Source organism: Protopterus annectens, chromosome 4.part0 (assembly GCF_019279795.1).
Source record: "Protopterus annectens isolate FY-2018-M chromosome 4.part0, PAN1.0, whole genome shotgun sequence".
Classification (NCBI taxonomy): domain Eukaryota; kingdom Metazoa; phylum Chordata; order Ceratodontiformes; family Protopteridae; genus Protopterus; species Protopterus annectens.
In genome coordinates, this window is record NC_056733.1 from 1,811,885,243 (window position 1) to 1,811,898,623 (window position 13,381).

Below are 13,381 nucleotides of genomic sequence, written 5' to 3' on the forward strand. Positions count from 1 at the left end.
GTATAGCGCCAAGTTACTTGCTACTAAAAGTCAATAGATTCTGTTGCTATATATACTATGACTTAAGACTGTTTATTGGTGTTTGTACTACTGGCCTTAGCGCGCCTTAACAAAAATATCCTGAATTGCTTCGCTACTGAATGACTGTTTGATAAGCGTTTACACTATCTGGCCTTAGCGCACCTATACAAACCTGTCTTGATTTACTTTGTTATTATGTTGGCGTTCCTCAGTATAACATCAGATAAAGATATATGGTGCTAAAACAAGGGTATAATCGGTGTATTTTGACCATTAGAGTTAACATAGATATTTACTTACAACTGTGCTGCATACTTCACTACTACTATTATGAGCTCATGCCAACTCTGTCTATGTATTCTGTATTTTTCTTTAGGCTCCGTCCTCTCTAACCCCCCAACTTCATCCTACTCTACTTATCCTACAAAGTGAGACGCTTGACCAGAACATTGTAAAACAAGCAAGCACTGACCCTATGCTGCACTCTACAACTATAGAGAGCAAACAAAGCTAATTTAAGGTACTACTCCTAACCGAAATTAAGCTTCCTAAGGAAAAGAAGCTACTGTCGACTTTTTGTAACGCATTAAGCTTCTTAAGGAAAAGAAGCTACTGTTGACTGTTTTGTAACGCTCAGAGCTTATTATTTGATAGCTAGCGTACTGGATTCAATTAAAGGATAGCATCCCATATAACTCCCAAATACATAGTTTGGATACATTTTAAAATTATTTGAATAAAATCCCCAGTTAAAGAAAATAGATTAATTACTGAACTGTCTCTCTGTAGCTTCACTCTATTACAAAGTATTAGTAAAGCGCTAATTACCATAAGTACTTGCCTTAAAATTCCTGCCATTAGAAAATATTGGAGCTGGATAATCCCCGCTCCGCTCGCCCTCGCTGCGCTATGGCTCGCTTCGCGCCCCACCCTGCCCCCACATCCCACCCGCCCCCAGTACCCCTACATTTATAGCTAAGTAACCACGCCCCCTTATTATCTCCTAACCACACCTTGTCCTATAATTTCTCTCCTGTCCCCACCCCCCTCCATATACTTTAATTTACATTACTCACGCCCATATCAAAATTTTTACAGCTCACTACTTAAATAATGCAACCCACTCGACCCTCTTAATTGGAAGGCAATATTACAAATTATATTTCTTATCACTCCATTTATAACGATTACATACCTAATTACCAAATATGAAGACCAGCCATACTCAGGGTATCACTACCCTAGAGGTCGTACTAACACTCCCCCAGTAAAACTTAGTAGTAAACCTAATTCCCAACAGTTAGGTGGCAAAACTCCTAATTCTATCCACCACTACCACTTCAAAATCAATCAAAATCACCCCAAATCTAGACAAAATCAGAAGCTACTACTAAAACTAACTAAACTATTAGAATACCTCAGTAGAAACATCATTAAAGATGGAGATATCCGCCCTAATCCTGGCCCTACAACTACTACCAATCCAAACTGCCCGTCACCCTTGTCAAAGTCAGCCAATTCCCTCCAGATTTATCACTTAAATATTAGAATTATCAATAACAAAGTACCTAACCTACATGCCCTCCTAGCCACTCACCTTCCAGATATAATTTGTGTAACAGAAACCTGGCTAAAACCAGGAACCAAAGATAATGAAATTCTACCACCCGGATATAATATACATAGGGTCGACTGTATAAAAAGAAAGGGTAGTGGTATTATTGTGCTCTATAACAGCAATCTAAATGTTACCTTCAACACCAAGCAACCACCCCAAATCGCTAATGCGGAAATACTTGCTCTAAAGCTACAACTAAATAAAGAAAAAAGTATAAATCTAATTACAGTGTATATCCCTCCTGGGAACAATGTGGATACACTAGAAAATATACTAAACTGGATATCTAATTACTACCCCCAAGAAACCATCATCATGGGTGACGTCTACATTGATTGGAACCTATGCTCCTCAGAAACCAACCCCATCCACATTAACCTTCATGGGTTTACCCAGATCATAAATACCTCCACCAGAATTGGAAATACCAACCAAAAAGAAAGTATTTTAGATTGGATCCTAATAAATAGCCAACCTCAAACATATAAGGCCGGGACCACTCCAAATGACCTAAGCGATCACCTCATTACATATATAAAGAAAAATAAAACAGGCCTCCCTACAACTCCTAAGTACAGGTCAATTAGAAACAGGAAGCTATTCGACCTTTCAAAATTTCAAGAAGAACTCAGATCCTGTAACTGGACAAAACTAAATTATCTCCTCCTAGAGGACGCAGTATCTAAATTTAATACTACCTTCCTAGCCATACTTGATAATCATGCCCCTAAAAGACTAATCAAAACTAAAACAAACATTGCACCCTGGCTCACAAAAGAAACTAAAGCTAAAATGAAAAACAGAAACAAATCATGGGATATATGGCGAGCAACCAAATTACCCCAAGACCACATCCGATTTCAGCAGCTAAGAAATGCAACAAAAAAATCTGTAAAAGCTGACAAAAAAAATTATTACTGCCAACTACAAAACAAACACCAAAATAACCCTAACAAATTTTGGGCAGGTCTTAATAATCTTCTACACCCAGGCAAATCCTCCACTCCTACCCCAGATCAGGTATCTGATAAAACCCCAATTGAAGTAGCCAACACCTTTAACTCTTTCTTCACGAACACTATTCAAACCTTAGCTAACCAACTATCAGCTACCTGCTGTCCTGTGAAGGAATACAGTCCAGAAACTAAACCCAATTTCAATCTTCAACCTGTCTCCACTTCTACTATAAGATCCTTACTTCAAAAGCTTAAACCTACTACCCTCCCCGCTGACCTCCTCCCAGCCGAATACTTACAGAAAGCTTCAGATGTCATTGCCTACCCCATATCCATACTAATTAATCGCACCATCACTGAATCTAACATCCCCGCAATTTGGAAAACATCCCACGTCATACCACTTCATAAGGGGGGTAATTCCACTGAACTATCAAACTATAGGCCAATAGCCATAATGTCCCCTCTGGCCAAAATTATGGAAAAATGTGTACACAAACAACTCCTTCACTATCTTATCCAGAATAATCTACTGTCCAACTCACAACATGGATTTAGACTTAACCACAGTACAACTACTGCCCTACTCTCTTTTACGGATATAATTAATAGAAACCGTAATAACAAAAAAATATCATCTGCTCTCTTTCTGGACCTCTCAAAAGCCTTCGACATGGTCAACCACCAACTACTTCATAATACTCTAAAAACCTTACAACTTGACAACCTAACCTTAGGCTGGTTCCGTGCTTACCTCTCGGATAGGAAACAAGCCATACTCTGGGACAATCAACTCTCTGATCTCTTACCTAATACCATAGGGGTTCCACAAGGGTCCATATTGGGCCCACTTCTTTTTTCAGTTTTTATTAATGACCTACATAAAGCCATCCCTGAGGCAACCTGTATACAATATGCTGATGATTCGACCTTAGTCTGCTCTGACACATCTCTAGAGAATCTACTAGCCAAAACCCAATCCTGCTTCACAGCTGTGGAAAACTGGCTATCAGGACGACAGCTACTTCTTAATCAAAAAAAAAAAAACAAACTGCTTCTTTTTCATCCAACCCAAAAACTTCCCTTTACTGCCTTTACCATAAAATCAAACAATGGGACAATTATCACACCTGACCCCCCCCCATACCAAGCTACTAGGAGTTACCATAGACAATAAACTTAGATTTGATACGCATATTGACATTACCATCAAAACCGTGAACAAGAAATTAGGGTCACTATACAGAATCAAAGCCTTTCTAACCCCAATGACAAAAACAACCATTGCCCGCACTCATTTACTATCCACACTTTTATATGCATCCCCAGTTTTCACCAAGCTTAATAAAAGCGAGCTAAATAAACTCTCAAGTTCATATAATCACATTGCCAGATTTGCTACTGGCACTCCACATAGAACGCACCACTGTAATAACCTAAAAGCCCTTGGATGGATAGAACTCCCAAACCTTCTTCAGCAAAACCAACTTATTGCGGCATTTAAAATACTTAAACACCCGGACAAAGCTCCTGCACTAAGGTGCCTAATCACACCATATAACAACCTAAATAGCTTACGCTCCTCAAATAGGCTTCTTTTTCAAAATGTCAAATCCCATAATGCAGGAGGTGATGCTCTATTTGCTAACATCACTGCCAAAACTTGGAACTCTCTCTTTAAAAAAAGTCTACTTCAGTATTTTAAGTCCCACTGGCTCTGCCAATCCTCATTCCCGGATTAACTCCCTCTAACTCTCCTATTATCTCTCTCATCTCTTCTTTCATCTAATTCCCATGGTATATACCATGACCCTTCTTTCTACCTGATCTAACCACCTTTTATTTCTCCTCCCTTTGTATCAACTGAGACCTTATTTACCTCTGCAATGAGGCCAATCAAACTGAAATTGAGATAATTGTTCTGCTTGTAATTACCTCTGTCTTCTCTAATCTTTGTCTTAGATAACAATTGTATGTAACAATTGTATTGTATGTTCCTATGTAATAATGTAAACCCTTATGGATATTAATATTTGTACATGTGGAGCTTTTCTCCCCGGGCCTCCGCTGAAAATGGACATGTATCCAGTCGGATTATCCCAGTCAACAAATGTAAAATAAAATAAATAAAATAAATACTACTAATATGGTTGGTTTAGACTGTGATTTCCATTTTCTGGTAATTGCTTTTTTGGCAGCCACCAGAATTAAAATTAGCAAGTCCTTACTATGTGTCTAGGCAGCTCCAGTTCTGTTGGGTGGGTGAGTTTGGTATAATAGTTAAGGTATTCGCCTCATAAACAGTAAGTGCAGGGTTTCATTCTGACCTCTAATTGTTGGATAAATTTAAAATGGTCCTTCAGGGCAGTTGACCTAGTATTCAGTTATGAACTTATTCTGTAACACAGCTCAAAAAATATTTTTTTAACTTACACTAATTTGCTCACTCAGTATTTCTGACAAAGTAGTCTCCAGGGAATTTTTAAAGGCTGCCAACTCATTACACTCAAATAATGTCCCCAGCTGTCTCATTCTTTTTCATCACACCTCCAATATTTGCAGTTTACCTGAGTACAATTATTTTGATTCTGCTTGGGGTATAGTAATACCTATGCAAACACTTCCAAGCAACATTCCTAAGTTTTCTCAACTTTGTTGCATATTTGGGAGCCATGCATATATCCCCCCATTGTTTCTTTATGAACTGTTTATCCAGTCTCTCTTCCCAATCCTTTCTGTCCTCCTCTGATTGATTCCTGTAGTTAGCATGCATTATTTTATATGCTCTTGTAATTATCCAATTTTTAACAGCAGCTTCTATTTTAGATTCTACTAAAAATTCTTCCATTGATGTTTTTTTTATTTAGGATCTCCCCATTTATTTCTCTTTGCCTATACTCTGATATCAGTCCCTCATTTGGAAGGTAGTCTATAGCCTACAGTGCAAATTAATTCTTGGCATCTTTTCATTCTCTTACTTATTTGCTCCCAGTACCTTGGTTGCTTTGCAGGTTTTCTCCAGTAAATTCCAGCTCCATTTTGCCTATTTTCTGTAACCGTAATTGCAGTCCTCCCTATTGGCAGAATTTCCTTTCTCCACCCATGTGTTGGCTTAGTTCTAAGTTTACTTGCTGCTACTTTATGAATATAATCTTCTTTATGGTTATTATTCTCTTTAAGGATCTGCCTCTAAAATCCCAGTCTGTCCTTGTTTCTTGATCCCCTCCCCATTTCTAGACCATCGTTTTCCATTCTGAGGCATAGCTGTCTGCTTGTGTTATGTATAAGAGCCATAACTGTGTAGTTCTGAAATGCCTCTTCAAATGAGGTAATCCCAAACTACATTGCTCTATTGGAAGGATCATCTTATCCCACTTGACTCGTGCCCTCTTCCCCTGCCAGATAAACTCCTTCAACTCATTATTAATTGCTCATCACAACTTCTCCTCTGCTTGATAAAAATATGCTCGACCTATGTAAAAAAAAAAAACTAAAGGACTAAAACATTTTCTCTGCTTGTATCTTGCTGTCCTTATCCATAAACCAGAGCTCCCAATTTCTTAGTTTTTGTATTATCTTTTGTATAGTCTCTTCCTACATATCCTTAGCTGCTATAACAGAATCTTCTTTAACCCATATTTCTAAGTTCTTAATTTTATCATGTCTCCATAAATATGGGTATTGCTTAACCAATTCATGTGTGGGTACATAGTTTGCAGCCATTACATTTGTTAATTTTGTTTCCAGAAAAGACTTGAAACTGTCTCACAATGTTCCACAATACTGAAATGTCCTTTTCTGGTTTTATTAGGTATAAAAGAATATCATCTGCAAATAAAGTCAGCTTTTCTTGACTACCATGCCAGTTATATCTGAGTCCCTTATTTTCTTTGCCAGTAGTACTAAATATAAAGAAGTTAACAAAAGGGAAAGATCACCCCTACCTTGTACCTTTGCTCAAGCAGAATTTAGGTTGCCTCCAATCCCTCATATCATAATCAACCTTCTAAATTTATCAAGGAATGCAAATTATTCCATTGCTCTACTCCAAAAAAAAAACAGCTTACTTTGTTGAAGGCTTTCTCTGCATCAAGTCCCACCACCAACAGAATTATTTTCTTACATTCTGCTTCCTTCTGGATCATCATTGTTCTACTAATGTTCTTAGTTATTTGCCACCCCTCACAAAACCACATTAATCCATATCTCCCAGATTTGGTATCCCCTGTGCCATTCTTTTAGCCATTATAGACATAAACACTTTATAATCATACTTTAGAATCAAGATGGACCTATATGAAGTTGGATCTCATGGGTCTTTTACCATCTTTATGCGTTGCAGCCACAGCCTCTTTCTTCCAGGATGTTGGTGCCTCTCTTCCTTTTTAAACTACTGTTAAACAAAGCCTTCCAAATCTTGATCACTTTCTTCTTTCCTTCCTAGCTTTCAAACTTCAGTAAGAGTACCATCGATTCTTGGAGACTTTCCTGTAATTTGGTTATGTGTATCACCATTTTTATCTCATCTCCTTCTATCCTAACTGTTGGTAATTGAGCCTCATCTACCATTGACTTTGGCTTATTTAATTATTCCATAAACATTTCCATCTGTACTTTGTTGATTTCCACATTTCTTTAACAGATTTTCGAAATTTCCAAAATATTCTAATACCTCTACAGGGTCTCTGGTTATTTCCCTTGTGATAGGCTGTCTATGCTTGGCAGCAGCATTTTCTCCTTCTGTTGGCTGAGGTATTGTGCTAAATGTTTTTGTGCTCTGGCATTATCAAAAAACAGCAATCTTTCTAAATTCATGCATATTATCAAGGTAGTCTGTTATTTTCTCTTTAGCACTCTGCAGTTGCACCTCTTCGTGTTCTGTGAGATCCCCCCTTTTCTGCAGTGCTTTAACCTTTATCAGTCCCTCTAAGAAATCCTTGTTGCTTCTTAACCATATATCTTTTTTTCTTTTATATCCACCCTATTTTTAAACTCCACTCCAATTTTGTCCTACTCCCTAGCTGTATTTTCATAAGAAATTTCTATATTCTGTAATACCTCCCAAATAATTTCCACTACTCATTCCATGAATTCCCCTCTTTTTAACAGATCGGTGGAGAAGCACCAGTGTCTCCTTTTTATTTCATCACCCTGCATTTTTATATTTAGTTATTATTGGCACGTTCTCTGAAATAGTTATTGGATACATATAAAAACTTTCAATTAAATGCACGTTACTGTGAAATATAATTTCTGGGTAGCCTGCCCCAGTTTTGTACCTTGGGGAATAACGTGTAAATTTGCTCCAAACTTCCAATACTGAACTCACATCTTCCCATATCAAATATTTTCATATATTTTTTCAAACATCTATAGTCTTTTGTTATATTTTCTCTTCTAGTCCCCCCTGAATATATCCTAAAGATGAGGACTATAATTTGATTTGCAGCAGTTAAGTAATATTCCCTGCTGAAAGCTGATTATTTCTGACAGAATTTTCATAATCTCCATTGCAGCAGTTTTAGTTGGAATTGTATTTATTTTATTTATTTAAGTTTGATGACTGGGGAAGTCCACTGGGCTGTAAAGAGCCCGTTTTCAGTGGAGGCCCGAGGAGAAAAGCTCCAGTACAATCAGGTTACAGAAATTATGACAAATCACCAAATTACAAATTGCATAGTATAACAAATCAAAACTTTGTACAAACAAATTAAGATAAATCCAGAAAAGTGTAAATACATATGAATAGGATCTAGTAATGTAACATCTGAATAAAGTAAACTTGTCCATATTTACATGCAAGTAAAACTGAATATATTCAAAAGCAATTTAAGTCAGCTGAGCATTTTGAGTTAAGACCTATCTATTTTAAATACAAGAAGGAAATGACACTAGGTACACAGAGAGGGAGAGGAGTTTATGTGGGAGAATGGCAAGGGCACACCCATTTCGCTGATAGATGAGACAGTAGCTGGGATTTGAAATTGGTATGGTTAGGAAGGTTGCGAAGATGGGGGGGAAGGAGTTCCAGTTTTGTCTATAGAGTAGGAGAGAAGAAGCTGGCCAGGAGGATGGGAGGGTTTGTGGACCATAAGGAGATTTAGATTTGTGGATCTGAGTTGGTGGTTAGGTATGTAAGGCTTTAAGGCAGTGGAGAGAGATGGGCATTTAGCTGGATTAAAGGTAAGCTTGTGGGCAGTGGTGAGTTGTAGGTAGTTGAGGTAGTTAGGGAGTTCAAGCCAGTTGAGGGAGAGGAGGGAGTAGCAGTGGTGGGATGATTTGTAATGACTGCAACAGTGAATAAACTCGAACATCTACATTTATGGTAGGTACACAACTGTACTTTCTGTTTTTATTACTCCCTTATCAGATTGTCTCCCTAAAAACATGAGAACCAGGTAAACAGTTGCCTTCCACTACACATGCTGCACTGTGTTAGGAGGATACTTTGGTGCCTTTTATGTTTCTTATAATGGATTACTTAGTTTTTTTTTCTGGGGGGGGGGGGGCACTAGGCAGTGAATTGGAACACTCATTAGATCTGATACTTTTCTAAAGTATTACATTTTTGTAACACCTGTATCTTGGGCAGTACATTTAATGAGCGTACTGATTTAGTATATAAGGAGAACTATCCGAACATTTGAATGGTTGAGTCATTGAATCCCTCCTCCTTCCAAATTTAAAATTAGGTTAAATATGAATGTTTAAAGGAAAATGGTAATTGTGGAAGGGTTACTGTGTAGATTCACAAATCAGTTTCATCACCTTTGATTAAACATATACCTGAGAGGAAATGTATAGTTGTTCGGTTTAAGGATAACAGAATTAAAAGTAATATTCACATTATATTATATTATGTTATCACAGTCCAGGCATGATTACTAGTAAGCACTGTGTATTTTTGCGTAACCTGGAAAGAGCTCTGGATTACAGTAATATACTATTGAGTAATTAAAATTGTCTAGGAATATCCTGGACTGATCTGACTGGTACAACACACTTTGAGCATGAATTTATGAGTGTGATACTGATAAATTTTATGACTCCACTCATCTCTGAAAACAGTTGAGGAAAACACATGCTTGACTGTCATCACAAACATTCCAGACTTGATTGTGGATGTTAAAATGACGGTGCCCGTTGGACTGTCGGTGCATAACTCAATAAAATATGGTCTTAAATTTACAATCTGTAATTTGAAAAAATTGCAACAATACAATTTTGGATTGATTGACTGTAGTAAAATAACATGCTGTATTTATTGTAAGGATTGAAACAAGATATTGTGACGCATTCATTGCCTACTGCATATCAGTTACTTCAGGATTCACCATTTTCTTATATAAAAACATTGTCTACTTGCACTGGGCAAAGGAGTTATCCATTATGATGGAGCAAAGATTTAAACAGTATTCTTAGGAAAAAGAAAAAGCAGTTTCACGTTTACAAGAAATATCTAACGTCAGTCAATAAAAAAATATGTATATATGTATATGTATATACGTATGTATATATATATATATATATATATATATATATATATATATATATATATATATATATAAAATCAGCACATCCATCCACCCTCGACCCCTTTTCCCATTTTGCACAAGGGGTCAGGATGTCACTTCAACAGTGACAGTCATCTCGAGCCAAGGTTTACACCACCGGGTGACTAGCCCTTCCGCAGTAGTTCATTTGTACCACACACTCGCTCACGTGCACACACACACACACACACACACACACACACACACACACACACACACACACACACACACACACACACACACAGCCAATTAAGTGTGTCCAATCCACCTACTATGTGGGAGGAAACCGGAGCATCCCGAGGAAACCCATGTGACCGCAGGGAGTACATGCAGACTCCGCACAGAAGGCACCCCAGCTAAAAATCGAACCAGAGAACCTCTTGCTGTGAGGCAACAACGTTAACCGCTGCATCATCTTGCCCTAAAATTTAAAATTAGAGAATCCAGAAACAAATATGAAGTTAAGATAGTTCATGATGTCTTTTTTTATAAATATATGAAATCATCAAATAACAATATGGTACTGACTGATATCCTTAAAATTAATTTTCATGGTCAAGACTCTTAGACTCTCTCGCTAATGAATTTAAATTCGAGTCAAATTACATTGATACTTTTAGTATAGATAATGAATTTAAAATTATTATAAATGTTCTATATTGTCTGAACAACTAATTTCAGATGCTGTGGACAAAAAAAGACATCCTCAATAGGTCCATACATGATACCTGGTATACTATTAACTAACGTCAAGAATGTATAACACTACCTGTTCTATATAAACTTTTTTTTAATAACTGTTTAAGTAAAGGATATGTACCACAACAGTGGGAAATCTCCTTTGTAACTTCTGTTTTCAAAAAAGGAAAGGAAAATTCTTTTGAAAATTACAGGCCAGTGAGTTTAACTCTAATTTTAGCTAACTGTTTTGAGAGATATCTGATTGAACTAGTACAGAAAATGATTACAAACTTTTTTACTGTAGATGCAGAACAACTTGGCTTCATTAAGGGAAGATGGACTTTGAACTAACTTGATTAGTTTTTATAACTGTTTTACTGAAGCTTTGGAGCAAGGTTGTCAGCTGGTGTTATATTTCTGGGCCTATTAACAGTATGCCATTTAATGTGATTTTGTTTACAAAAATTAAATGTAAACAGCTGCATTGTGAGATGGGTTATGGGATAGTTTAGCAATAGGGTACAATGTGTTAAGTACAGAGATACATTTTCTACACTTATTCCTCTACTTTCTGGTGTCCCCCAGTGCTCCATCCTGGAACTTGTACATTTTAGCTTTGGTCAGCAATGCCAAAAAAAAGTTTTTGGTTATGTAAATATGCTGCTGATTACAAAATTCTGCTTTATTATGCAAAGTGAGAATGATTATCAGGTATTGAATTCTTATAAATACATTGATGGTATGGGCTAAATCAGGTCTATATTATGTTATAGATTCATAAATTAGTACTAGGCTAACTGCCCTTGCGAGCCATTTTAAGCCTAGCCAATTATGCCCTGTGAGATTCAAACCCTGTACCTTGTGCTTGTAAGGCAAATACCTTAACCATTAGGCCACCCACCCGACCCATTGAAAAGGCATTACAGTGAATGCTTTGTCATCAATCCATGAACAGCGAATCACCAGTTACACAAACGGCCAATTCAGCATTTTTTTTCCTAGGGGAAAAAATCACTTGGCCGACCAACAACAAAACATTACTACAAGCATTTCAAAGTTTGGGGCTTTGCCCCCCACGCCCTCTCCTAACTAAATATACCAACTCTGAGATTGCACTACAGTGGGGAAAGGGGCAAATTCACTGTGACAGCCAAGCAATTTTTCCCTAGGAAAAAAATCGCTGAATTGGCCATTGGCGTAATTGTCAGTTCAATGTTTAAGGGTCGATGAAAAGGCATTCGCTGTAATGCCTTTTCGATAACATAATGTAGACTGGGCCAAATCTGTAGGGTTTAAGTTTAGTACCAATAAATGCAGTATTGTATACTTTAGCAACAAGTTATCAAGCAATCCATGTACTTGTCTACTGTTCCATTGAAGGACATTGTCCAATGCAAAGGTCTAGGTTTTATAATTGACTCAAATGTATCTTTTGAAAATCATGAAGGAAGGAGAACAGAGAAAATTTACTAGCAGAATAGTTTCAATTAAGGACTTAAACTATGGTAGTAGATGTCGATAGCTGAAACTGTATTCAGTCAGTTACAGATGCATTTTAGAAAGTTTATAGCAAGCAGTGTTCAACATGGACATTTTTACATATAATGGGGTCCTATGACACAATACTGTGCATTTTTAGACACATTTATGTAAACCTAAAAATTATTTTTTGTATATTATAAATACAATGGTTATTCTGTGGAATAACATTCCCATTAATGTCTGTCTGTCTTACAATTTGACTTCTTTTAAGAAATCCTTAGCTAGTTGGATGGAAGACATTGTACATGTACCACACTTAAAGTAATCAGTGTTTCTTGTTGGTCATTAAGCCTGAACACTGTAACACCAGTTAACTTATAAGCAGACTTAGTTTTGTGTGGCTTTGAGGGAATCTGTAGGCATTTTTGTATGTTTCCTAGTGTATATTTGACGGTTCTGCAGATTTGTCTTTATGTATTATTCTGAATGTTGTTTCTTTTTTCTTAAGACGGAAACGTGGAGAAAAAGGTGAGGTTGTGGAGACAGTAGAGGATGTTATTGTTCGTAAACTTACAGCAGAAAGGATTGAGGAGCTGAAGAAATTTATCAAGGAATCTCAGGAGAGATACAGGTATACTCCTTGTAAACTGCCCTGGAATGGACAGTACTATAACAATTTCTGCTGTCTGGATAAGTGAGAGAAGTTCAAATAAGTGGAGTGCTTAACTTTGATTTTCCATACTGTTCTATTTCAGCATGTCACTCTTGAATGACTGAGCTGCATGTTGTTATGCTTGTCTGCTCTTTTGTTCCTTTTTTTATCCCCCCCCCCCCCCCGAAGTATTATCTGTGACTGGGTTTCCATGCTGTCAACACATGCACAGTATGCCATGTCCAGCATTGCTAAATTTACATTGTGAGCAGAACCCACAAGGAAATTTGCCACAACTTTTTTGAGGTGATGATGTAATTAGCTTTTAAATTCTTCAATTTGTTGTACATAAAGGCTTACTGCAAACTGCATTAAACACATCACTGTGTTCCATTAACATTTTCCAACTTGATTTGAT

The 13,381-nt window shown here is 37.0% G+C and overlaps 1 protein-coding gene across 11 annotated transcripts in view; it reads left to right on the forward strand.

The window, feature by feature from the left end:
• BRD8 (bromodomain containing 8) overlaps nt 1–13,381 on the forward strand; it is a 1,923,539-nt gene that overhangs the window by 318,970 nt on the left and 1,591,188 nt on the right. For all 11 annotated transcript variants that reach the window (XM_044069501.1, XM_044069500.1, XM_044069496.1 and 8 more), the window contains one exon: nt 12,820–12,942. In XM_044069501.1, the coding sequence (XP_043925436.1) occupies nt 12,820–12,942 (123 nt within the window). The remainder of the gene's footprint in view (nt 1–12,819; nt 12,943–13,381) is intronic.